Source organism: Capricornis sumatraensis, chromosome 15 (assembly GCF_032405125.1).
Source record: "Capricornis sumatraensis isolate serow.1 chromosome 15, serow.2, whole genome shotgun sequence".
Classification (NCBI taxonomy): domain Eukaryota; kingdom Metazoa; phylum Chordata; class Mammalia; order Artiodactyla; family Bovidae; genus Capricornis; species Capricornis sumatraensis.
The window spans coordinates 55,918,672-55,945,403 of NC_091083.1; the positions used below are offsets into that span (position 1 = coordinate 55,918,672).

General features: G+C 45.7%; 1 protein-coding gene across 1 annotated transcript in view; it reads right to left on the bottom strand.

Annotated features, from left to right (window-relative positions):
* Window positions 1-4,288: 4,288 nt before the first annotated feature.
* TGM3 (transglutaminase 3) overlaps window positions 4,289-26,732 on the bottom strand; it is a 44,298-nt gene continuing 21,854 nt past the window's right edge. The window contains exons 8-13 of the mRNA XM_068987009.1: window positions 17,124-17,227; window positions 15,092-15,334; window positions 11,051-11,359; window positions 8,623-8,780; window positions 5,287-5,420; window positions 4,289-4,921 (exon numbers count right to left, since the gene is read on the bottom strand). Of these exons, the coding sequence (XP_068843110.1) occupies window positions 4,774-4,921; window positions 5,287-5,420; window positions 8,623-8,780; window positions 11,051-11,359; window positions 15,092-15,334; window positions 17,124-17,227 (1,096 nt within the window). The 3' untranslated portion in view covers window positions 4,289-4,773. The remainder of the gene's footprint in view (window positions 4,922-5,286; window positions 5,421-8,622; window positions 8,781-11,050; window positions 11,360-15,091; window positions 15,335-17,123; window positions 17,228-26,732) is intronic.

Consider the following 26,732-nt stretch of genomic DNA (forward strand, 5'->3'; position numbering starts at 1 on the left):
TCTTGGGGATGTTTTTGATCACTACTTCCTGTATAAAGTTATGAACCTCCGTCCATAGTTCTTCAGTCCCTCTGTCTATCAGATCTAATCCCTTCAATCTATTTGTCACTTCTGCTGTATAATATTAAAGGATTTGATTTAGGTCTTACCTGAATGGCCTAGTGGTTTTTCCTACTTTCTTAAATTTAAGTCCGAATTTTGCAATAAGGAGTTCAGGATCTGAGCCACATGAGTTCATGAGCTGAGCTGATCTGAGTCAGCTCCTGGGCTTGTTTATGCTGACTGTATAGAACTTCTCCATCCTTGACTGCAAAGAATATAATCAGTCTGATTTTGGTATTGATCATCTGGTGATGTCCATGCCTACAGTCATCTCTTACATTTTTGGAAGAGGGTGTTTGCTATGACCAGTGCGTTCTCTTGGCAAAACTGTTAACCTTTGCCCTGCTTCATTTTGTATTCCAAGGCCAAACTTGCCTGTTACTTCAGGTATTTCTTGTTTTCCTACTTTTGCTTTCCAGTCCCCTATGATGAAAAAGATGTCTTGTTTTTGGTGTTAGTTCTAGAAGGTCTTTCAGGTCTTCATAGAACTGTTCCACTTCAGCTTTTCCTGCACTAGTGGAAGGGGTATAGACTTGGATTACTGTGATATTGAATGGTTTGCCTTGGAAACGAACAGAGATCATCCTGTCATTTTTGAGACTGCACCCAAGTACTGTTATTTTGGACTCTTTTGTTGACTATGAGGGCTACTCCATTTCTCCTAAGGGATTCTTGTCCACAGTAGTAGATATAATGGTCATCTGAGTTAAATTCACCCATTCCGGTCCATTTTAGTTCACTAATTCCTAAAAGGTTGATGTTCACTCTTGCCATCTCCTATTTGGCCACTTCCAATTTACCTTGATTCATGGACCTAACATTCCAGATTCCTGTGCAATATTGTTTACAGCAATGGACTTTGCTTCCATCACCAGTCACATCCACAACTGGGTTTTGTTTCCACTTTGACTCAGCGTCTTCATTCCTTCTGGAACTATTTCTTTGCTCTTCTCCAGTAGCATATTGGGCAACTGCCGACCTGGGTATTCATCTTCAGTGTCATATCATTTTGCCTTTTCGTGCTGTTGATGGGGTTCTCAAGGCAAGAAGGCTGAAGTGGTTTGCCTTCAGTAGGAATATTTATAATGGGGGAGGATATGCATATATGGGACCAGGGGATATGTGAGAAATGTCTGTACTTTTTGTTCAATTTTGCCATGAATCTAAAACTACTCTAAAAAATAAAATCTATTTAAAGAGAAAGGAAAAGAACAAAAATAAGAATAATAAGGATTGCTACTCAAGAATGGTATATAGGATTCGGTAAGATAATGGATGTGAAATATTGAGCACAATATCTGACAGATAACAAGCACTCAATAGATTTTCAAGAATCCTTAGAACAGTGACTTACAGATTTACCCTCTCAATGAAGGTTAGATATTACATTTTTTTTTTAGTGATTCCAATTGGTCACTTCATTCATTCATTCATTTATTCATCTACAATACCATTCACTTCTTTGGTCTTTAGTGAATATATATGAGTACTTCATCTACACCAGACACTGCTAAGTGTGGAGGACGCAGGGCTAAAGGAAACCTGGTTTTTGCCCATGACAAGTTCTAGTCTAAGATGGGGAGAGATGACCCAGATGACTTTAAGCCAAGTGGTCTAAAAAGACACAGTGAAGGGAGTCATAGATGAAGGAGACGCCAACTGTGTTTGGGTGCAGCAAGTTGGGAGGGAAATGAAGGTTTCTCAGAAGAGGAAACATTTTTCCTGGAGAGCACATAAATGTATGCATGGAAATGGGAAGAAATGGATCCTTTCCTGTATAACAAACTGCAGGAAAACATACTGACAAAACAACCACCTGCTCTGTGGCTGGTTAGGCTTCTGAACGGTTCCTGCTGGTTTTCACTCCAATTTCAATTTCTTCAATAGATATAGGGAATACGTACTTTTCTTGAATGAATTTTGATATTTTGTGTCCTTTAAGGAATTCATTTTATCTAAGTTGCCTGATTTATTGACAGAACGTTGTTCACATATGCCTCCATATGCTTTAAATAGCTGTAGCTTTTCTCATGATATTTGTAATTTGTATATTGGTTAATTTTTCCCAGTCAATTTGGCTAGAAATATATCAGTGTGATTCATTTCAAAAAAATCACTTTTAGCTTCACTGGCCAATGGGATGTTTGCCGAAGTGAAATGTATAATTTCAACTTTTGACTTTCAGATTGTCCCCTCAATGGGAAAGAGGGTGCCCATCGATTTGCCTTTTCTTCCTTCCTGCTGGACAGCCTGCGGCTTTTGCCTTGAGCTGTAACAGTCACCTGGAGCCGGTAGGTGGAAGCTACACGTGGAGGATAACAGTGAGGTAAGACAAGGAAGCCTGTGTCCCTCTGTTTCCCTTGGCTCTTATACAAGAGCAACTAACGCCCATCCTGTTTAGGACCCTGGCCGTTTGGGTTTCCCTGCTGTGGTCGCTGAGCATAGATCCTAACCAACGGAGCAAGACCACCTAATTTTGGGGTTCAGTCAGCAGGCTCACAAGTCAGTACCACCTCTAACTTTAAGTCTACCAGAAATAAATGTGGTGCTGAGGCCTTGGCCTGCTATTACTTTGTTTTATTGTTAAATTCTTCAGAAGCCAAGTTGCAGAGGGGTGTTTAGCTATAGCTCTAAGACACATGTGCTTGGGGTTGATTAGAAATTCTACATGGACTTTTCCCATTACACGTTAGGAGATTTCCCTGAGGATGGAAACCCAAAGGCAGGGTCAAGCTCTTGTTGATTTTTCATCTCCCTGAGAGAGACTGGCAGAAAGGACGCACTCAGGAGACACTGGCTGATGCTTGACAGAGTTAAGGTCTGGGACAGGCCTCATGGAGATGGGAGGAAACGGAAACCTCTGGATTTCCTTGTTTCTGATAGAAACCAGAGCCGAAGTATGTCTATTTAACCCTGCCCCTCCTCACTCTGACCTGGAGCCCAGCCCCAAGGGGCACTTGAGAGAGGGGCAAAGCTTCAAGAGATGAGACAAGCTTCCCCCTCCACAGCTCAGAGCCTGCTGTCCTGCAGAGAATGGGAGGCCCAGCTGCATTCAGACACCAGAAATGGACCCTGGTGAGAGCTCCTTGACACTGGGAGCAAACATGAACACAGATTCTGATGCTGACTGCCCACCTGGGGAACTTGAATTGGGCAGTTGAGGCTGGACCAGGTTGAAATGAGAAGGGAGAGAGGAGGCAGCTGGGGCAGGGCAGTGGAGCCCACAAACGGAACTGGCCTCAAGCCATCACTATAGAACCACACTTCCAGTGCAGTTCGAGGTAGGGGAGAACTCTGGGGGCCCAAATCTGGGGGGACACACAGTGCAGAAAGTCTGCATTATCACTCCAGCCATGCGGTGGGCTTCCATGGCCAGACTACATCAGCACCAGTGAAATGGAACTTCATGGTTTTTCTCTAAATTTCCTCTCTCCCTGCTCCAACTCTAATGGATCCAGCAACAAAAGAAGGAGGAAGTAAGAGGAAGGCATGGACAGTGCTTCCTACAAGCCTGGGTCAGGCCTGAGTTGAGCATAGGGAAGAAACTTCGAGCTGGATGTGAGGCTGAAGCTTCTGTTTAGATGGGACTGGTCCTTTATGTCCCAACAGTGAGGCATGGTCGCCAAAATGAGGTTAGTCAGCACCGGTGACGGAAGGCTATGGGATCTGCTTGGGGCGATTTCAAGGAACCACAAGAGCATGTGTGAAGGTAGAGGAGGTTCCTGTGGAGTTAGCATTGCTTTGGCTGCAAGAGGAGGAGTGTGGCACAAGTTGGGGTGAACCCAGTGTGAGCAGAGACCACCACCCACAGCTGCTCTGCAGAAGGTTCCAGTGAAGACTGAAGTCCCTTCTCACTCTGATGCCTGTAGAGGGTCCTGGAAGGGTTCACTTTGCCCCACAATATCTGAACCTGCCTAGACAAGTCACTCCCTCCCAAGGCAGTCAATTGATTTTTGGACATCATCTTAGTGCAGTTTCCTAAACTGACTTGAAATGTCTCCCTAGTTTTGCACCTGGAGCCACAGGGAACCAGCCCACTCCTTTTGGATATTGGGACGTGGGGAGCACGGCTTCCCCAATGCCATCCCTCCTCCAGAAGTATATGGCCCCAGCCCCACGGTCTCCTTCTCCACCACCTTAGGTGAAGCAGCAGTCTTGTAGTCAGTGCTGTGTGATCACACTCTTTTTAATATTTATTTTGAGGGTAGTTGTGAGTGTCACAATGGATAGCTAACCATCATACCCCCCACCTCCACAATGACCCGGGGGAGGAGCAGGAAAGTGCCAACTGCAGGCTGGGGATCAGCACACAGTCCAGACCACCTTCTCCCCCAGTATCCATTTGGAGAGTCGCTGGGTCAGGTGCCACTCCGTGCCCACAACATTGAGGGTATGAGGGCTGAGCAGGGCCATGGGGCTCACACACCAGGCAGCATCGGGGGAGAAGCTCAGGGAACGTGCAAAAGTGATCAAGTGATGGGCCAGGGTGGAACCAGCCCAGCCTGGCAGCAAGGAGGGGGTGTGTGCTGGAGGCTGGAGTTTCGGATCCAGGCCACCTTGGGGGACAGAGTGAGTTTCCCAGGCTGGATAATGAGTATGGCAGGGGCTCACTCCACAGGCAAATCCTGCCTGCTCCGTGTTCCCAAGTTTGTATGGGGCTCCCTGGGCCCTTCACTCAGCCACATCAACGGACAGCATGGCCTTGATCGCGGGAAACTTGTTGCAGGAGAAGTTGGCGAGGAGCTGCTTGGTGCCACTCCGGGTAGGCAGGATCTCAAAACGCACACGGGACCGCTCTTTGGGGCGTAGCGCTGGCACGCTGATGGGGAAGGGCAGGAGTCAGTGTGAGGCCTCAAGTCCTGCTCTGGTCAAGGTCACTGCTCCTTCAACTCCCTCTAGCTGCCACCCTGGGTCATCGAGCCCCTTCAGCCCTGGGACCCCTCAGTGGGGAAGGTAGGGGTCCCGTGAGCTCCCAGATATAAGGACCAGCTCCTAGCACTGAAGACCTGGACTTCTCTTAAGTTCAAGTTTGGTGAACCCCTAAACCAAATGCAAGTGTGCATCCTATGGGCAGAGTCCCAACTTCAGAGGCTAGCAGAGTTCTGTCTACCCTGCCTGGGGTTCCAGGGAGGTCCCTCTGACCCCCTCCCGCATCCCCTACCAGCCCTTCAGTGTGGGACTCACTCGATCTTGAGGCTGCCCAGCAGCAGGCCGCTGCCCTCCACCATCAGCACGCAGTCCTTCACCGGCTCATCCAGTGGGTTGGAAAAGAGCATCTGCACATTCACAGGCTTCTGCACCCGGGCCTCGTCCAGCACCTGTGGGGAGAGGGCTTGACAGAGTCAGGCTAGAGTGCTCATCTCATCTGCTCTTGAAAGCCGATGAGGTGGTGCCTGAGACTTGGTCATGGGAAAGATATCGCTGGGGACAAAGGAAGGGAGGACCATTTGGTTTAGTCCTCCTAAGTGCCAGTGCCATCCATACAGGGGGTTCCTAAGAAATTGCTGTCATCCCCAGGCTACAGACAGGACACCCAAGCCCAGAGGGAGAGGCGGCAGGTCGCAGCAGCTGAGAGCACTTAACTTCCCAGCTGGGTTCGTGGGCCCTTTCTCAGTTCATCTAGGGAAGGGCAGCCCCCACTTCCCAGACATGTGGTCTGCACAGGGTCCTTTATCAAGGGCCTGGTCAGAGAAACAACCTGGACTATCTGTTTGCTCCCAAAGATGAAAGCTTGCACTCCTGCTAAGAAGCAGCTAAGCCTGGGCAGATGTGTCATCTCCCCGGGCCTTGACCCCCTCCCCGATAAAGAGGGCTCATCCCTCCCCTCCTCCTTCCTTGGACTAGAAGGGAACAAATGAGATCATGGATGCAGAAGAGAGCACTTTGGAAACAGAAACCGAAACTAGGTGGTGGGTGGATTTTTCTTTTGAGGATCTCTAGAGGTAGCTGCTTTTTGTTCATTTGGTGTTCCTTTTTGTTGTCACCGATTCTTCCTGCCACCCTGTTATAGTAATAAATCTGCAGTTCAGATTGACTCAATAACTGAGAGATTTCTGGTCCCAGAGCAGTTTTCTCTTCTTGCTAGACTTTGCAATGCCTGCCAATAATTTGTGCGTAATTGCAATGTTTTAGAGACCACGGTCTATATCACAATTTCTCCCATGGAACTCATTTAAGTGTATGACATGATTTGAAGGGTGAAGCATAATTTTATGCCATTGGGACCCAAGAATATATATAAATGTTGTCATATTTTTCACACTGATATTCAATTTGAGACTTTCCTATATTTGTTTTCCTTTCTTTGTGGCTGCTTACCACTCTATCCTATTGACCTAAATCTATACATACACCCAAAGAAGAGGATAAGAGCCACCCCAGAAACCTGTGTCTGTTATTGTCAGTAGGCCAATGTGAAGGACCTCAGCCTTTGAAATAAAGTTCAGATTGTATGATCTGGTTCAAAAGTCCTCAATGCCTACTCCCAATCATAAATAAGGCAACAGGGTGTTGCCCAAATTATTATCTTCTCATACAGATCACCCACGTGCCCTGCTCTGAGTCAGCTATGCATTAATTCATTCGGTCATGATTAGATCGTCTTGATTCTCTGAAGGCTAAAGTAAAGGAGAAGTTGTGTTAAGGGCAAATTCATACAAAGATGTCCAAGAGAAGAAAGGGCAGATATTTTTTAAAAGGATTAAATAATTTCCAGGCTGCGTGTATTCTGATTTCCTTTTAAAAGATGTTAGATTCTCTTGAAAGATGAAGCTGATTTGATCTAAAAGATGGAAAGCAAAATTTTGAAAAAAAGAAAAAGCTATAAGCAAGTTTGAGGATACAGGATAAGGGAATATAATGGTGGAGAAACTAACTTTATCAAACACCGATAACTTCCACTCAGAATGTTTCATTTCACAGCCTCAAAAATGGCAAACGGCACTTGCTCCCTGTCATTCTACAGGAGTGGGGCACGATTCTTGGAAACACCCTAGGGAACAGGAGAGGCTTCTACAATCATGGATGAAAACTTGCTGGGTGGGAGAGAAGGCAAGCCCAGAGCCCAGAGGCTCTGTTTGGTCCTACTCATGGAGAAGCCTCTTTCTGTTTCACAACCACTGTGATGGGCCTAGAACAGGCGTGGCTCCATCTCCCTAAGCTTGGAGAAGATGGATCACTCTGGCCCCCATTCTGAAGCACAGCCCAGACTAACAGGACAATGAGAGAGCTCTATTTCAGGCTAGTGTCAAGGAGCAGGCCCTGGGTCCCCCTGCCCTCTGTCTGACATCAGGAATCCCCGAAGCTGGGGTGTAGCTTAGGGAGGGTGGGACGAGGGCAGTCACAAGTTACTCTAGAAATCTGGGGCTAGGGACACTAGTGACATTGTGATGGAACAACAATAACAAAAAAGGCAATTGCTGTCTAGACTGCTGGGGCAGATGGTGCTACAGACTTGTGAGGAGTCTGACCCATGAAGTTCCCTATGGGGTCCCAAGGGAAGGCCCCATCTCCTCATCCACTCATCTGCCTGTCCTTGCCTGCCAGCCCCTCATCCCTAGATTTATGCCGTCTGGCTCTGGCCGCCTCCACCCTGGGCTGAGGTTGGTGTGTGTAGGGACAGGCTTGGAGTCAGCCCCATACTTCTAGCACCAGTGCTGAGGAAGGGACAGAGTGGCCCCAAGTGCCTCCCACAGACCTGTGAGAGCCCACATCCCTGCATTCCTGAGAGGGAGCCTGGGAGCAGAGCCTGCTGCCAAAAAAATGAAGCATCCTCATTGTCAACTACTGGGAAGATGCTGCTGCTGGGTATGGACTGGCCAGATGTCCTGGAAAGGGCCTGAGGTCTAGCCCTTGCTCTGGTAGTATTTGGCAATTCTTTTCTCTCTGGATCTCAGTTTACTCATGTGTGAAATGGAAGGGCATGAAAGCTTGAGACCAGGTTTCTAAGAGTCTACACTTCTGTAACTCTGGGGTCTAGAGTCAGGAGATGCATATGAGTTATGACCATTTCTGATTTGCTCTACAAATGTGTCTGGGGGCTGGGCTGTGGGTTCCCTGAAGGCAGGACCCAGCCCTTGAGGTCTTCTGTGATTCCTGAGCCTAACACAGCCCAGGACACAGCAGATGTTCAGAGCGAGTGAGCTGAAGAGCCCTCCAGCTGCTCCTCAGCTGGCACCCCCAATGGGTCTAGAGCTGCAACCAAAGAAGCCGCAGGGCAATGTGCCCGTGGATCCTTCCAGAGAGGGAGCAGGGGCATGCTGTGCTGCGCCACTGGCAGGATCTTAGTTCCCTAACTGGGGGTTGGACCTGCATCCTCGGCAGTGACAGCATAGAGTCCTAACCACTGGACCACTGGGATCTCCCAAGGACACTGCTCTGAGCAGAACTCTTGGCTGATCCTTTTGGCAGAGGCTGGATCCGAGCTGGACCCTGTGCTTGGCCTGTTGGCAGAGAGGGCTTTCCCTGTGGTCTGGGAGGGCTGGGCTAGCATGGAGCAGTGCCCCTTCAGCATCCCTTTACCTCAAGGGTCAGGGTGGGGTTGTCCAGGATGACGTCCCTCTCCACCACCACCTCAGGCTCGTCAGTGACCTGGCACACGGCTGTGGCCCGGATCATGTTGTCCGCCTTCAGGTACTTCTCGTACTGAGCATATGTGATCTTTACAGGGTGCTCTATTTCTGGAAGAAGAAAACAGGAAGCAGTGTGAGAGGAGGGGTTGGCTTCTGAAACCTTAAAAGCTGATGCCAAGCCGAGTCAGTGTGGGCTGGCTGGGAGCACCTGAAGCCCAGGCTTGCCTGAGTCCTCCCTGCTGGGCCCTGGGGGAACACCTGCCTGCTCCACACCTGCTGCAGAGCGGGGGCCCTGAGACCAGGATGCCGGCTGGCTGGGCGGATTCCAGGAGGAGGAGCTCACGAGGGCTCAGACTTCCTCCCTGTCCTGGTAAATATCAGAGGGCAAATTTCCATCTAAGGGGCAGGGAAGAATATGAGTATTAACTCATTGCCAAGTAAAGAAAACAGTAATGATGGCAGCATGATAATAACTAGCAAGGGAAGCCAGGGCCTGTCTACATAAGAGCTTGGTCCTCTCAGGTGACCGTATAGCCTGGGATCCTATTGCCACAGCATCTGAACCACCACCCTGCTTCTGGTCTCTCCAGCTTCTAAGTCACACACATGCACCAGTCAGGTGGGCTTTAGAAGCACTTTTCCCCCAAATCATGTCACTCTTCTTCTGTGTCACCTGAAAAATCTCCTGTGGTCCCTCGCTGCCTCAGGAATAAAGTTCAGACCCCTCAGTATGGCCCTGTGTCTCTCTCTTCCTCAAAAGAATGTTCCTTCCCACAGTTCTCTTTGTCCTTGTGACAACACAGGTGCCTTACCACCTCCATGCTCTGAGTCACAAGGTCCCCTCAGATGGAAAGGCCTTCCCCAGCTTTTCTCCATTTCTCTGGCTCCTCTCCAAACTTCAAGGTCCCTCTCTGACTCACTGGGCAAGCAAGGGGGGGCCTTGGCTGCCTTTGGGTGCTCTCCCCCTTCCTCGTGCAGTCGTGCTAGGTGGTTGGGTGGTGCCCGGCACCTACAGGTCACACACTCCTTGAGGTGAGGCTGTAAGGAGGGAGCTGTCTCTGCTTTCAGCACTGGAGGGATTTACCCAGCCTGCTCCAAATATGGAGACAACAGGCCCTGGCATCAGCTGGTCCAGCTCCCTTGAACAGTGAACCCTGAGGCTCAGGAAAGGAGGGAGACTTAACAGGGTCATCCAGAGAGTAGGTGATGATGTCAGGGCTCCAAGACCACTTTGCCTGCTTCCTCCTGCCTTCCCATTTAACTCTGTTGCTTCTTGCAGAAGTACAGCTTTTTAAAAAAGCATTTCCCTCACATAAATTATTTTTGGCCTACAAAAATAGCTCTTCCCTTGAGCTTTGAAGGTAAATAACAGCCAGCCTTTGTTATAGGGAAGATTTCTGCTCAGTTCTGCCAGAAGACAGGTTGCTAGGGGATGCTGCCTCTGACAGGTGTGACAGCTCTCAGTTTCTCTGCAGACAAAATCTTTTCAAGATGGGCTGTATAAGTAATCAGTTTTTATTAGTTCCTTATGTGAAGCAAATAGCCACCCCACCCTTATTAATCTGCTTTGTAAGTCCAGACTTTTCATAACAGCTTGAAGGATTTTGCCAACTTGGGCAACACCTGCCTTCTAATCCTTCCACAGCCCCAGCCTCTCTCTGCTCCACCTTGTTCCCCTCCCATCTGTGCTATCCAGGAGAACCAACTCACTCTTCCTCCCAGAGGCTCAGGCCTCCAAGAAAACCCATCACTGTCACTGGAAATCAAGGAATTTCACCCACCCACTGGCAGCTGTGGGGGAACACTGGTGGGGATTCAAGCCCTCGTGGTATATTGCAACCCTTCTAGGGTGAAACCCAGAAAGTGATTCATTGTGGGATGGGGGTAAGGTAAGGTGGGAGCTGGAAAGAGGAAGGGGTCGCAGCAGTAAAACCGAGAAAATGGGTGGTGGCACTGGATTTCACATCAGGAAGTCCAGGACCAGGATCTGGCCACCTACTAGCTATGACACTTAATCTTTTAAGTGAATCACAATCTCTCCAAGCCTCAGTTTCTGGCTCTGCAAAAGGAATGCTGAAATCTGTCCTTGTAGAAGGTCAAATGTGATAGTACATAAGAGTATATGAGGAAGCACTCTGCACACTGGGCAAAATGGTAGGTAAGGGATACTGTGGTTTGTCTTTAACTGCCAAAGGCCTTTTCCTTTCTCCTCCAGGGCATGAAAGTATTTTGGTTGGCACACCCCCACTTGTACTGCTTACCATGTGCTATTTCCTTCCTTAATCAGTTGATTTGGTTCCAATAGGAGCTCTCCAACCCCAAGAGGATGCCAGCTACCATGAGTGTGTGGCATCCCAGCAGCCTACAGGTTGAATTACCTTCTTCGGGATTCAGGGATTTAGCGACAGAGTCCTTCCACACCTCGTGTACGAGAGTGCCGTTATAGACGATGGTCCAGGCTGTCATATTCACTGTCACTGTCTTTGTATCGCTTGTTAGGTTTTTGAGTATTAGGATCAGGTTGACTTCTTTGCCCACGGCCAGTACACCAGCGACCTTGAACCTCCCAGAGATGCTAGGCTCCTGTTCGTCTCTTGCCAGGCTGCTTGCAGATGTTGCGCTAAATGATGCTCTGGGTTTAAGTTTCCTCAAAGCCTTTTCAAATACTTGTCTTTCCTGGCTGGAACCTGTGTGGTGGGAAAAGAGAGAAGTATCTCAGAGATGCAGTGGCAATGAGAACAAAGAGCAGTTCCCTGCCTGGAAAGGCGGCCTGGAACTAACCCTGGTTCTGCTGCTTGCACAATGATTCTAATCCAAGCAAGGGTCTGACCTCCTCCAGGTCTCCATTTCACCCTCCTTAACATTTGTCTGACCTCCAAGCAAGTGTCTGACCTCCCCCAGGTCTCCATTTCATTCTCCTTAACATGAGGCTCACAGCCCAGCTCTTCCAATCAGCTCAAATTTCCATTAAGCTTAGGGAAAGCTGCATAAAATACATAGCTTGATGTTTTGCTTAGGTTAATTAGGTTAGATCCCTTCCTTCCTTCACTCTCTCCAGCTCTCCCTGCCTCCCTTCCTCCATCCCTTCCTCCTTCCCTCCTTTCTTTCTTTTAATAAAATGTCCTTTGTGAGACTTAAAGAACAAAGTGTGTGTTAGTCGCTCAGTCATGTCTGACTCTTTGCAACCATGGACAGCAGCCCACCAGGCTCCTCTGTCTATGGAATTCTCCAGGCAAGAATACTGGAGTGGGTAGCCATTCCTTTCTCCAGACTATCTTCCTGACCCAGAGATTGAACCTGGGTCTCCTGCATTGCAGGCAGATTCTTTACCATCTGAGCCACCAGGGAAGCCCAAAGAACAAACTGATAATTTAAAAAATAACAAGTCTGAGCTTAAAAAGATTAGAATGAGTTCATAAGTGAGAAAACTATGATTTAGAATTACCTCACTGAAATAAATTCCAAACCACTTTATCATGTTATTCTGCTTTATTTCTAATGATGCTTTGAGAATCGGAGAGTGGAACTTTTGTCTTTGTCTGTTGACAAGAACTTCCCACAGTTGGTATGGTTCCAGGTTATGACTAGTTTAAATTGTTGAGAGTTCAGTTTTCAAAAACACAAAGGGTGAACCACAGGATGGGTTTAGCCTTTGTTGCCGGTGCTGCTGAATGTGATACTATAAATAGTCCCCAGAAAATGGCCAAGATCATGGCCAAAAAACCACAGCTCTTGGGGCACTAAGAGCTGATAACCAACTCCAAGCCTCTGAGCCAGGGTAGACCACACAGGGCACATAAGTCTCCTTGTCTTGACCAGAAGATAGACCCAATAACAAGGAGAAGATGTTGACCTTCCAGTAACATGGACAGAGAAACACAAAGAAGAATGACCATGTTTACGCTCCTGCCCCTAACCTCCCCAACAAACCTGTGAAATTTTAAGATGAGTTATTAGAAGCACTTTATCATTTAGTGAAATCTTTCCTATAAGTTACATGTAACAACTGGCAGAGACATCTAAGCACATCGCGTTGGAGTTAAGGTCCTAAAGAGGAGGAGTGTCTGGACCAAGTGGTTGGTAATCTGAGACTTAGGGGTGCAAAGAGGGCCAGTCCCCAGAAGCCTAGACCTGAAGTCTAGTAGTTTCTCCCACACACCCTACTGAAAAGAAGGCAGGCAGCCAAATTACCCGAGTTGATAGCTCCTGGTGGGCTGGGTTCCTTTTGGTGCCTTCCCATTCTCTAGCCGAGCTGTAAATCCACACCCAGGTCTGATGGCTGAGCAGGGAGCTGAGCCTCTGTGCCCAGAACCTTGAAGCAGTTGTGTTTGCACAATGAGGCTCAGAGCCTAGATACCTATATAGGTCACCTGCCAGGCTTACTCAAGACTAAGCTTCCTGCTACTGTTTTTTCCTTTGGTGTTGCTGTTGCGCAAATGCTTAGCAACCCATTTTATGGGCTTTTCCTCCCTCAGGCCATCAGACACAAGCTAGAATCATTAGGTAAGGGAGAATGGGCAACAACAGGTGGGGTGATCAGTCCTGCTGTCACACAAGGGCTGGGGCATTGCCAGGGGTCTGGCGGGGATCTCTCCACCTGGCTGGGGCCCCTCCTCATTGCTCAGGAGGTTTGGCTGGGACAGCCAGAACCCCCAAGAAGTGGAATTAAGGTGTGACACTCAGATAAGGGGCCCCACAGAATCACACAACTGTATAGGCAGTGCGTTTTAAAAGTCCCTTTGGGAGGTCATTCTGATGAGGCTGCAGATGTTCAAGTTGATAAAAATCATCACTATTTATTAAGTCCTCACTATGGGCCAGGCACTGCTCTTGATACTTCCTATACACTGCTGCTGCTGCTAAGGCGCCTTAGTCGTGTCCGACTCTGGGCAACCCCATAGATGGCAGCCCACCAGGCTCCCTTGTTCCTGGGATTCTCCAAGCAAGAACACTGGAATGGGTTGCCATTTCCTTCTCCTTCTATACACTAGCTCATTTAAATTCCATTGAAGAGAGGCCTTGCTCTTCTCATTTTACAGGTGAGGAAGTGAGGGATCAGAGTTGCTAAGAATCGTACTTGAGGTTGCACAGCTATAAGGGGTAGGGCAGAGTTCACCTCCTGCCTGGGGTTATCAGTTCCTTGGCCCCTACCCTGGTTTCTACATCAGAACACTGTTGAGAATGCTTGTCACACTCAAGCCTGACCTCCAGCCTGTGAGCTCTGGAGGGGCAGGCGCCCATCTGCAGGGTGCTTCCTGGCCTCCTGGAGTTGAGCAAGAATGGGCACTCGGGGAGGTCTCAGTACATGTTTACTGACTGAGAGAAAGGCCATCTGACCCCAGCGGGAGGAATGGGCTGCAGAAGTGCACTGGGGTCTAACGGAAAGCACCAATCTCATTACTCTGGTGCCTCCAAAGGACCCACACCCAGCAGCTCATCCACCTGGAGTTGGAGCCTACCCCCCTGCTCAGCTTTCCTCTTTTGTATACGGCAGCCAGCAGCAGCCATCCAGGGCACCGAACTGTGGGGTTTACTTTAGGGTGCACATGGGTACCTTCTCAAGAGCACTTTTCTTGACATCTCAGAACCAGCAGTGAGGACCCGCTAAAGTAACTATTTCAAAGCGTTTAGAGTGACATGTCGATCCCATTAAGGAGTGACTGGCCTGCTAGAGCAAGCATTAATTCACTTTGGCCTATTTCTAAAATGAACATCACCTTCAAATGTAGAATTTTGTCACTATTGAGATTCCTCAGAGATATTAATTTGCTAACACTGAAAGCAACTTCTGAAACAGAGCAACACTCGTAATTTGTGTTAAAGGTAGCCTCCTACCAACTAGGCTTCTAGGTGACTTTAGGGGGATCAGCACTCAAGTGGATGGTGACAATTTCAGGGACTTGGGCATTGTCCTCATGGTGTAGGAGGTGTCCCCACCTCATCTGGCTTTCAGGGAGCCACTGAAGCAGACAAAGCAGTCCCCATGTCTCTGGGGACTGTCCATTTCTTTTTTCAGAGGATGTTTCCTGCTTGCGCTTCTTGGAGGCAAGGGGAGTGGACTGACAGAGACCCCTGGGGGTCTTCTGTGGGGGCCATGTTTCTCCCTGTGATGCTCAGTCATGGTGCTGTCACCCTAATGGTGCAATTGGCAAAGGGACACAGCTGGAGACGAGCTAGACTGACAGCCGCCTGAGTCCTTCAGCGCATTTCCGCTGGCACTGTGTCTGCCCTTGATGGTTTTATCCCCACAGGAAACAGTCTGGGGAACTGGGCAGTAGATGCTAGGGAGCAGTCCTAACATTCAGGCACAGCAGGCTGAGAAAGAGGGAGGAGCATGAGCAAGTTTTCCTTCTGCCGCCTCAAAGCTGTCTTCCCACCGTCAGGCCCTGGGTGGCACAGCCCATCCAAGCCCCTCCTACCTTCTGGATACTTGTACTTTTCGGTGACATCCACGCGAGAGTTGCTGCCCACCGCCTTGGTACTGATGTACTTGCCGACGCTGTGAGTGTCTGAGGAGTTCTTCTTCAAGGCACCACTCGACTCGTAGATCCACGTGATGCGGTCGGCATTGACCTCCGCAAAGATGAAGGGCATGTCGAAGTCCCAGTCGACATTACCCTCTCGGATAGCGATCACCGAAGCAGGGCCGCACTGGAACACCCCTGGGGGCCAGGGTGCAGAGGTTGGATGTGTGCCAAAGCCAGACCCCTCTGCAACAGCCCGCCTCATGGCCTGCTCCTCTGGGGGCCGTCCCCACCGCCCAGCTCCCCTGCTTCTACCCCAAACTCCTTCAACCCTGATTGTCTGCTCTCCTCTTTGGGCACTCAGCAGGACCCTCTGGGGCTACTGTTATCTTGTCCAATAGCACTCTGGTCAGACTCCAGCTCCACAGAAGACGGCCCACTCCTGCATTCTGTAGGTGCATAATTTGTGCTAACCCCCTGCTTTCAATCTGTTTCCTAAAGAGGAAAGTCTGACTGTCTTGTGCTCAGGGCTGCTTCTTTTCTACTCTGCAAATCATTCTTCCCAAATCATCCGCCTATTTTGGAAGGCTTCTCTGCAAACCCAGCCTACAGAGATGTCCTGCTTCTTTGGGCTCCCAAGCCCTGACCATCACCTCCCTTCTTGAGCACTCAGCATAGCTAGCTCAGACAGATAGGTAGGTAGGTGGGTGGATACATGGAGAAATGGACAGATAGGTAGACAGATTCATAGGTGGATGGGTGGATGGAAGGACATAAATGTAGATGCAGGTATAGATACACAGATACAGCTTCCTTCATGAAGTGCCCAGACGATAAAAAGTAAGTTACAGCAGAATAGAAGAATATTATTCCATGTGTGTTTATAAAACAAACACACGCACTTTTATATGCCTGAAACAGTGACAGTGACTTTCAGCTTTTTTTTTTTTTTTTTTTTTACCATGATCTCTAGAAATGTTTTTACATCATGGCACATATGTGGTCCTGAAACAAAAATCCCACAGGAAAATTCTTATTCTTAATGTCCAATACACTCCGATAGTTTCTTTTTCTTTCCTTTCCTCACTCCTTTCCATGCTATTCTATTTCATTTCTTAAAACAATGGTCACAACCCATTAACTTGATTTTATAACCACTAATGAGTTGCAGTGAGAAGTTTGAATAGTGGCCTAGAAAATATCTGGAAGTTACCCTCCTCACACCCAAGTTCCCCGAATCTCATTGCCTCTGGTAGAGATGTTGCAGCAAGGGAGGGGGTAAGACTTCATTTTCATTGTAAATCTTTTAGGAATGATTTGAATTTTTTTTTAACCATTTTTAACCATGCATATATGACTTTTATAATTTTTTTGTTTGAAAGAAACAATTGAAAATGAAGGTAATGGATAAGAATGCTCTGGAAATCAGGGAAGGGACGAGGAAAGGTTCCCGGAGAGCCCAATGCCCGAGATCTGATGGGAGAGTGGCCATCAGGGGCGGGGAAGGGCCAGCCTGTGAGAAGGAGAGCTCAGCCTGGCGGGGGACACCCAGAAGGTGAGAGGGGTGCTGGGGACCGTGACCACAGAGGCCTGAAGCTGAGCCAGGGAATCTGGACTAAATCCCAAGGCAAAGGGACACGGAAGGTTTCTATGCTGGGAGGGATGGGCTACTAGAGGCTGTGTGGGAGAATCAGTGTTGGCAGGGACAGTTCCCTTCCCTATTGCCGGCCATGGGCCAGGGCCTTTGCAGCAGTCATGTGAGAGCAGGGATGGCAGTCATTTAAACAGCAGCCTGAACTAAGCCAATTAAGAGGAAAATCTACTTTGAAAATGCTTCTGTTTTAATCCCTCTCTGCACCCCCAAAGGCAGAGAAGATTTAGGTGATCTTGCTGTGCCGCTTTCCACCATTGTAAAGATTGAGAAGTCATGACTTAGAGCCAAACCCAGAGAAGGGGGGCACCGGCAGGCTGATGGAAGAGTGGTTACCTTGGCTTCTCTCCTGAGGGGTGGCGTCCAGAACCTGCCATCCATTGTACGAAGGGCTCAGGTCAGGCCGCACAAACCAGGCTTCATTCCAGACGTGGAAATTCCTGCAGACAGAGCCACACACTGCAGAGTTTGGCCAAGGCCACACAGCAGAGGAATGGCGAAGCGCCACATCTCTGACCTGGCAGGGCAGCGCCCTCGCACTCAAGTGAGTTTACTCTGGGCCAGCTATTGTGCTAGACCTTGGCAAGCACTGTCTCCTCAAATTCTCACAGCATGGTTAGATGGGTACTGTTTTTATGCTCATCTCATAAAAGGGGAAACTGAGGCTCAGAGAAGTCAAGCAGCTAACAATGCAAAGTCAAAGTGTGGCCCCATGTATGCCTAACTCCAAAATCACCATGTTCTCCTGCTTTTCTGAGGAGCAGAATGGATCTAGGTTAGAGCCAAGACCCAGTGAGCAAACCCACACAGCTTTCTCTTGCGCATCCTGCTGAGGTACACTACTGTATTTCATGTGGGATGAAAGTGAATGGGGTGCAGCAAGAGTGACAGGTCTGGCTAAGAGCCACAGAGCCCTGAGGTTGAGGTCTGGATAGAAGAATGCACATGCCGGTCCTAAATGTTCTAAATCAGTGGCGCCCTCATCTCCCAATCTGCAGGCTCTCAGTCATTGGTCCCCACTCTCACCAGGTGTAAACAGTTATCCAAAGCTTTCTTCATTCTTTATTCTGCCCTCTATTCTCCTCCTCTCCAATACCACAACAACCACATTAACGTTGGCAGTTTTAGGTCCAACTTGGAAGAAAATGTAAGTCTGACATAAATTCAAGTTCTATTCAACTTGAAAAAAATTTTTTTATATTCCTGAGGTGGAAAAGATAGTTTTAAGCAGAGAACTGACTTCAGAATGATACATATGGCTAGGTAAAAATATTAAGCTTTCATATACCAAGTAAACAAAGAGACTATAGTTCTGTTTCCAGCATGGAAGAATAAGCTCATAATGGATAGTCTCTTGTGCAAAAACAACAAACTGACAAAATATAACTATCTGGGAGTACAAAGTAGGAGGATTTTGGAAGGGTGTCAAAACTTTGAGGAAGAGACTAGCACGGAGCGAGTTGTGCTTTGGTGACCTTGCTCCTAAGGACAAGCTGCAGTAGATGGACAGTGCAGGGCAGTAAAAGTTCCAACAGACAGTCCACTTCTTTCTGACCTGAGGAGTTAAGAAACAAACTCTGGGTTAACTAGAATCACTAGAGGGTGTGGCAGAAGTCTTGGAAAGGAGAGTCGGAAAGTGGAACATAGATTTGTATATTAACTCTGCCTAAGCTTCTGGATGACCCCTGAGCTAGGCATATACAAGGCAAACCACAAACAGTCCAGATAAAAATTTAAAAAATGAACTGAAACTTGAGCTGCTGCCTACCGCAGGTGAGACAGAGTTTGCAGTTTGAGTCTACCCCAGGTAGGCTCCTAAGACAACATGCAGAATCAAGACATAGCCAATGACCAGGATACAATCCTCAATTAATGAACATCCAAAGAACCAGAAAAATGTCACTTATCCTCAAGGCAAAAGACAATCAACAGAAATTAACCCTTAGATAGCCCAGATGTTAGAATTACTGGGTAAAGACTTTAAAGCAGTTATGATAATTATGATCAATGGAGTAAAGGGAAATATGCTCATAACAAATGAAAAGAGGAACCTCTTAGCAGAAAAACAGAAAATATAGAAAAAGAACCAAATGGGTAATTTTAACTGGAAAAAAGTCCAGTATCTGAAATTAATTCAGTGGATGGCTTACTAGCAGGATAGAGATAACAGAGGAAAGAGTAAACTGGAAGTCAGATCAGTATAAAGTATCCAGTCTGAAGAAGAGAGAGGAAAAAAGGTTGAAAAAAATCAATAAAATAGGGAAAATATATGCAACATGTATACTAGACAGTTACTATAATGAATATTATAAAGTATTTACAAATCAATAAGATACAAAAGAACCTGTTCCCAGGTGGCTCAGTGATAAAGCCAGATTCTCCTATCTGCAATGCAGGAGACATAGGTTTGATCCATGGGTAAGGAAGATCCCCTGGAGGAGGAACCCACTCCAATATTCTTGTCTGGAAAATCCCATGGACAGATAAACCTGGTTGGCTGCAGTCTTTGGTGTTACAAAAAAGTTAGGAACTAAAAACAACAAGACGCAAAAGAAGTCAAACATGCCAATAATGGACAATGAACAGGCAATTTTCATAAGCAATAAAAATGATCACTAAACATATGAAGATAGTTTTAACTCCACCACAATTAAAAGAAAATTAAGGCTGATTTGTGTTGTTGTATGGCAGAAAACACAATAACATTGTAGAGCATTTATCCTCCAATAAAAAATTAAAATGACAAAGAGATATTATCACACCTATTAGACTGACAAAGATGAAAGCATAGGATGATACCCATTGCTGCGTGGGCAAACAAGCACTGTCATATACTACTGGTGGGAGTTTAAATGTGTATGACATCTGTGAAAGACAATTTGGTAATCAGTGTGAAAAACTTTTAAAAATCTACATACCCACTGAACCAGTAATTCCACTTCCAGAAATTTCTCCTATAAAAACCCTCACATACATGCACATGGATGTACGTGGGAAAATGTTCACTAAAAGATTGTTTGTAATAGCAAAAATAATGGAGGAAAAGTTTACCAATAAGGCGATGGTTAGATAAATTGTGGCACAACCATCCAACAGAATATCATGCAGCTGTCCAAAAGAATGAGCAAAATCAATCCAGCATTTACACAGAAAGACGTCTAAATTATATCACCAAGTAAGAAAGATGCAGACGGTGACTGCCGCCATGAAATTAAAAGACGCTTACTCCTTGGAAGAAAAGTGATGACCAACCTAGACAGCATATTCAAAAGCAGAGACATTACTTTGTCAACAAAGGTCCATCTATGTGGGTGATCCCCATGCACCAGCCCCAAGCATGCTGTATCCTGCGTCAGACATAGACTGGCGATTCAATTCTTACATGATAGTATACATGATAGAATGCCATGTTATGGGGAGGGAGGTGGGAGGGGGTTTCATGTTTGGGAACACATGTAAGAATTAAAGATTTTAAAATTTAATAAAAAAAAATAAAAAAAAAATACAAAAAAAAAAAAAAAAAAAAAAAACAAAGGTCCATCTAGTCAAGGCTATGGTTTTTCCTGTGGTCTTGTATGGATGTGAGAGTTGGACTGTGAAGAAGGCTCAGCGCCAAAGAATTGATGCTTTTGAACTGTGGTGTTGGAGAAGACTCTTGAGAGTCCCTTGGACTGCAAGGAGATCCAACCAGTGCATTCTGAAGGAGATTAGCCCTGGGATTTCTTTGGAAGGAATGATGCTAAAGCTGAAACTCCAGTACTTTGGCTACCTCATGCGAAGAGTTGGCTCATTGGAAAAGACTCTGATGCTGGGAGGGATTGGGGGCAGGAGGAGAAGGGGACGACAGAGGATGAGATGGCTGGATGGCATCACTGACTCGATAGACGTGAGTCTCAGTGAACTCTGGGAGTTGGTGATGGACAGGGAGGCCTGGCGTGCTGCGATTCGTGGGGTCGCAGAGTCGGACACAACTGAGCAACTGAACTGAACTGAACTGAAGAAAAATTACAAGAGTGTGTATGTGTATGCATAAGCTTATAAAAATATATACTGATATGATGAACCTATTTTGATTTAGAAAATATATTCTTGAGATTTCTTACAATTGTGAAAAAAAATCATCATAAAAAAGTAGTGGAAGTCCCCCATAATTCCATTATCTTAGATAACCACAGTTTAAGTAATGGTTTGGTGTAAGTATTGTGCATATGGGCAGATTTTGATGCATATGAACTAAGTTGTACCTTATTTATTTCTCCAATGTTTTCATTTTCTATAATGAAAATTACTTATTACTTCTATAATTCTGTAATTACAAAATATGTGTGTTAAGTTGTTTCAGTCATGTCTGACTCTCTGTGACCCCATGGAGTTTTAGCCCGCCAGGCTCTTCTGTCCATGGGATTTTCCAGGCAAGAATACTGGAGTGTGTTGCTATGCCCTCCTCCAGGGGATTTTTCCAGTCCAGGCATTGAACCCTCATCTCTGAAGTCTTCTGCATTGGCAGGCAGTTCTTAACCACTAGCACCACCTGGGAAGCTCTAATTACAAAATAAATGAATATTTTAAAATATGTATATTATATAAACACTAATAGCTAACACAGTTAAGTATCAACACAGAATAATACTAAGTGTCTGCGTTATATCTTAATCTTCACAGTGTTCTTATAAGGGAAGATAAGAATAAGTGTTATCCTCTTTCAACAATTCTGGAAACTGAGGCATAGAGAAGTAAAGTGACTTGTTCAAGGTCTCAAAGTCAGTAAATAGGCAGAATGGGATTTTAACCCAGGCAGAAGGGCTTCAATGTCCCTGCTTTTAACTACCAAATGACATTCTCTCTAAATTTTAATGTATTGATACAGGAAGATATTAAATGTTATAAAACAGACCATTTAATTTGGTCCCATTTGGGTAATGATTATTTAACACACATACATCTGATGTGTGTGAGTATAAACAGCATGAATGTCTGGAAGGCTCTAACTCATAATATTATTAGCATTTTCTTTGGGTAGCTATATTACTATAACTCTCATTAATTTATTTTTTATTGTTTTATAATCAGGAAAAACTGTTTTCATTTTACATGTTGTAAAATGAAACTTGCAAGCCTTCCCATAGGGACCAGATCCAGAGTTCTACACTATACAGTTGTCAAGAGTTAGAAGTGCTTCCTAAGTACCTATCAGGTGCATTATGACCCTGCTAGATTTTCCAGGGGAAAGGGGAAGAGCTAAAAGGTCAGTTCCAAAACAAGACAGAAGGGATAAGGCCATGAGAGGTGAACGAATAATGAAAAAATATCAACCAATGATAGGAGTGGGAAGAACACAATCCCTTACTCACTCCTGTAATGAAACATAGCTCATTACAAAATTTCTGGAAGGCAATAGCAATAGGTGTCATAAGCATTTAAAATGTTCATTCTCTAACCTAGGATATACCATTTCTAGGAATCTTTCTTATAGGGCTAATCACTGATATGTTCAAGATTTCCATACAACAATGCTTGTTACAGTGTTATTTAAAGTAGGAAAAAAAAGGGGGAATAGATAGGTAACAGGGAATAGGAAACAGTTTACCATTATTAGTGGGAAAAGAGATAATGGCTTAACATTCAAAGGAATATAATACATTAAAAATCTTATTTTTGAAGATTAATGACATTGGGAAAATGTTCCTAATACCCTGTTTAGTCAAAAATACATGGTTTAAAACTATGAAGTGGTTGGTTTCCAACTACAGGGAAAAGCAGGATGTGTCTATTACATGCTCTGTCTTGTGCCCAAGTCTTCTAAAATGCATGATCCCAATTCTATAAAAACAACAACTCATAAAGATTGCATAGGAAACTAGCAAATATTTAAAGTGTGTGAACAATAGGATTATAGATGATTTTTACTTCTTTATATGTTTTGTGAGATTTCCTACAGTTGTAGGGGAAAAAAGGCATCATAAAAATTATCTCCAGGCAGACCCACAAAATCTTTTTTGGGCCCTTAAAATTGGTTATATTTTACCCAGGAGAAAGCAGGAAGAGTGTGGGAAGATGATCTTAGAAGGGTGAGAGGGAAAGAGAGGAAGAGAAAACAGTAAGGACACCAAATTTCAGATTCATCTTGTTTCTGGCAAAGAACCTTAGGAGAAGGGTGAGTTGGTAAAGATATACAGGTGAGTAGCTATGTTTGAATACTTATTTGCAAGGCAAGAACTTAAGACAAAGTAGATAACAAGCACATCCTGGCTCCTCCCTTGTTTGAAAGCCAGCACTTTGCTCACACTTACTTGGATGTATGTGCCTTTCAAGTGCATCATCAAGCATGTGCTGGTCTGTTCCTGGTTGTGTGCCACACTCTTTCCCACCTCCCAACCTTGGGCTCCGCTCCTGTCTTGAGTGTTTCCCCAGCAAGAGTGCAGGAAAGTGCAAACTGAAGCATTTATTTTATAAGAAGCTAATCTCTGCCTCTCCTTGCTCATCCATTCAAGTCAATTCTAATTTGATCTTTGAAGCTTCTAAACCACTGTCCCTAGAGACAGCAACTGAGTTATGCTGACCTTTGAATTCATGGGGTTAGGGGACCCTCTCTAGATGTGACCCAGATTTCCACCACTTATGCTGATAAAAGCTTATTTGTCTTTCCAAATGCAGTTCAGATACAAACTCCTTCAAAAAGTCTTGTCCTAACATACTCAAGAAAATTAGAGATACCAAGGCAACATTTCATGCAAAGATGAGCTCGATAAAGGACAGAAATGGTATGGACCTAACAGAAGCAGAAGATATTAAGAAGAGGTGGCAAGAATACACAGAAGAACTGTACAAAAAAGATCCTTATGACCCAGATAATCATGATGATGTGATCACTCACCTAGAGCCAGACATCGTGGAATGTGAGGTCAAGTGGGCCTTAGGAAGCATTACTACAAACAAAGCTAGTGGAGGTGATGGAATTCCAGTTGAGTTATTTCAAATCCTAAAAGATGATGCTGTGAAAGTGCTGCACTCAATATGCCAGCAAATTTAGAAAACTCAGCAGTGGCCGCAGGACTGGAAAAGTCAGTTTTCATTCCAGTCCCAAAGAAAGGCAATGCCAAAGAATGTTCAAACTACCACACAATTGCACTCATCTCACATGCTAGCAAAGTAATCCTCAAAATTCTCCAAGCTAGTCTTCAACAGCATGTGAACCAAGAACTTCCAAATGTTCAAGCTGGTTTTAGAAAAGGTAGAGGAACCAGAGATCAAATTGCCAACATCTGCTGGATCATCAAAAAGGCAAGAGAGTTCCAGAAAAACATTTACTTCTGCTTTATTGACTATGTTAAAGTCTTTGATTGTGTGGATCACCGCAAACTGTGGAAAATTCTGAAAGGAATGGGAATACCAGACCACGTGACCTGCTTCCTGAGAAATCTGTATGCAGGTCAGAAAGCAACAGTTAGAACTAGACATGGAACAACAGACTGGTTCCAAATAGGAAAAGGAGTATAACAAGGCTGTATATTGTTACCCTGCTTATTTAACTTATATGCAGAGTACATCATGAGAAATGCTGGGCTGGAGGAAGCACAAGATGGAATCAAGATTGTTGGGAGAAATATCAATAACCTCAGATATGCAGATGACACCACCCTTATGGCAGAAAGTGAAGAAGAACTAAAGAACCTCTTGATGAAAGTGAAAGAGGAGCGTGAAAAAGTTGGTTTAAAACTCAACATTCAGAAAACTAAGATCATGGCATCCGGTCCCATCACTTCATGGCAAATGGAGGGGGAAACAGTGGAAACAGTGTCTGACTTTGCTTTTTTGGGTTCCAAAATCACTGCAGATGGTGAGTGCAGCCATAAAATTAAAAGACGCTTACTCTTGGAAGGAAAGTTATGACCAACCTAGACAGCATATTAAAAAGCAGAGACATTACTTTCCCAAGAAGTCCATCTAGTCAAGGCTATGGTTTTTCCAGTAGTCGTGCATGGATGTGAGAGTTGGACTCTAAAGAGAGCTGAGTGCTGAAGAATTGATGCTTTTGAACTGTGGTGTTAGAGAAGACTCTTGAGAGTCCCTTGGACTGCAAGGAGATCCAACCAGTCCATCCTAAAGGAGATTAGTTCTAAGTGTTCATCGGAAGGACTGACGTTGAAGCTGAAACTCCAATACTTTGGCCACCTGATGTAAAGAGCTGACTCATGTCTGACGCAGGATACAGCATGCTTGGGGCTGGTGCATGGGGATCACCCACAGAGATGTTATGGGGAGGGAGGTGGGAGGGGGTTTCATGTTTGGGAACACATGTAAGAATTAAAGATTTTAAAATTTAATAAAAAAAAAAAAAGAAAAAAAAAAATGAAAAGACCCTGATGCTGGGAAAGATTGAAGGCAGGAGGAGAAGGGGACAACAGAGGATGAGATGGTTGGATGGCATCACCAACTCAATGGATATGAGTTTGGACAAACTCTGGGAGTTGGTGATGGACAGGGAAGCCTGGCATGCTGCAGTCCATGGGGTCGCAAAGAGTTGGACACAACTGAGCGACTGAACTGAACTGAACTGAACATACTCAGAGAGTGCCAACCCTACCTCTATACCATCTCTGATTTAACTTTTGTTCCACAATCATCTAGCTTCCTGTGCAGCTGGGAACTCCTCTACTGAGGTTCATGTATCTCACTCTGCTTGGTGCCCAGTGTCCAGTGCAGGGTCTGATGTGCAATTCATGCATCATGCTCTCTGAATTGAATTGTTCTGGAACCCTGCCACTCTTACAGTCTTGGTTTCCTTGCTGTGGGTCTAAGCAAGCTGCTCCAGGTACTTTAGGGACTGGCTAACTAGTAGTGGAGGCTGGTGGTCACAGAGAGATAGATGCCTTAGGAGTTAGGGCTCATGTAGGGGTGTGGGTTATGACAGTTCTTCTCCATTACTGACCAACACCACTTTCCCGACCATAAGAATGGGCAATCTCCATTTGCCTTCCACCTCTGAGCTCTGTAAAGGCTACAAATAGAGTCTGTGACTTGAGAAACTGGGGGATCAAGTCAAATGAACCAAGAAAGCAAGCCAGAAATGTCAAGATTAAGATAACTTTGGCCAAACTTTTTTAAAACATTTGTTTGCAGGCTTCAGAGATCTCCTTCACAGTGGTACAGAGGGGAGCCGTAGTAAAGAAGCTTTTCCCAGAGTGTCCCGACTCGAAAGAAGTGAAAACTCCAGAGCCTTGTGCCTTTTAAGTCAAACCACCGGCATGAGCAGAATGGCTTAGAAGGAAACGGACCCCACTGGATGCTATAATGTGATTCAAAGAGAGCTCTAGAAGAAATTGCTGAGGTCCCCTGACCTAGCCCTTCATTTTACAGACAGGAAACTGAGGTACAGAAAGTTAAGGAACTTACATAAAGTTAGACCCTTATTGAGAGCACCCAAACGTCTTCAGCCATTTACCAGTGCTTCTCCCTGGGCCTCTGGTTTCTCGGTTATGAGATAAGTGGGTCCCTCTCTAAGATCCCTCAGAGATCTTAATGCTCTTTGACTTGAAATAGTCCTATTGAGAGACACCTGTGTTCACCTCTAGCTTGGACATTATTTCAGTTCTACTTTGGGCAAATCATTTCTCCCCACTGAATCCTGAGATAGCATCTAGTGTCATAGAACATTTTCATTTTCCACCTAAGTGTGAACCAAAGAACCCAGATTCTTCAGCTGGTTGGTGTCCAGCCACTGCCCCAACCCCTATTCTGGAAAATCTCAAGTTATGCGATCAGGTTTCTCAAACATCAGTCAGGAATAGTGATAATATTCTTTGGCATCTCTCTGGTGCTTCATAGTTTACAAAGTGGCCTGGTTCAAATTCATGCTCCACTGTTTCCAAGTTATCTGCCCTTGAATGAATGACACTATGTCTCAGGTTCCTCAGCTGTAAAATGGGGTGATCACAATAGCGCCTA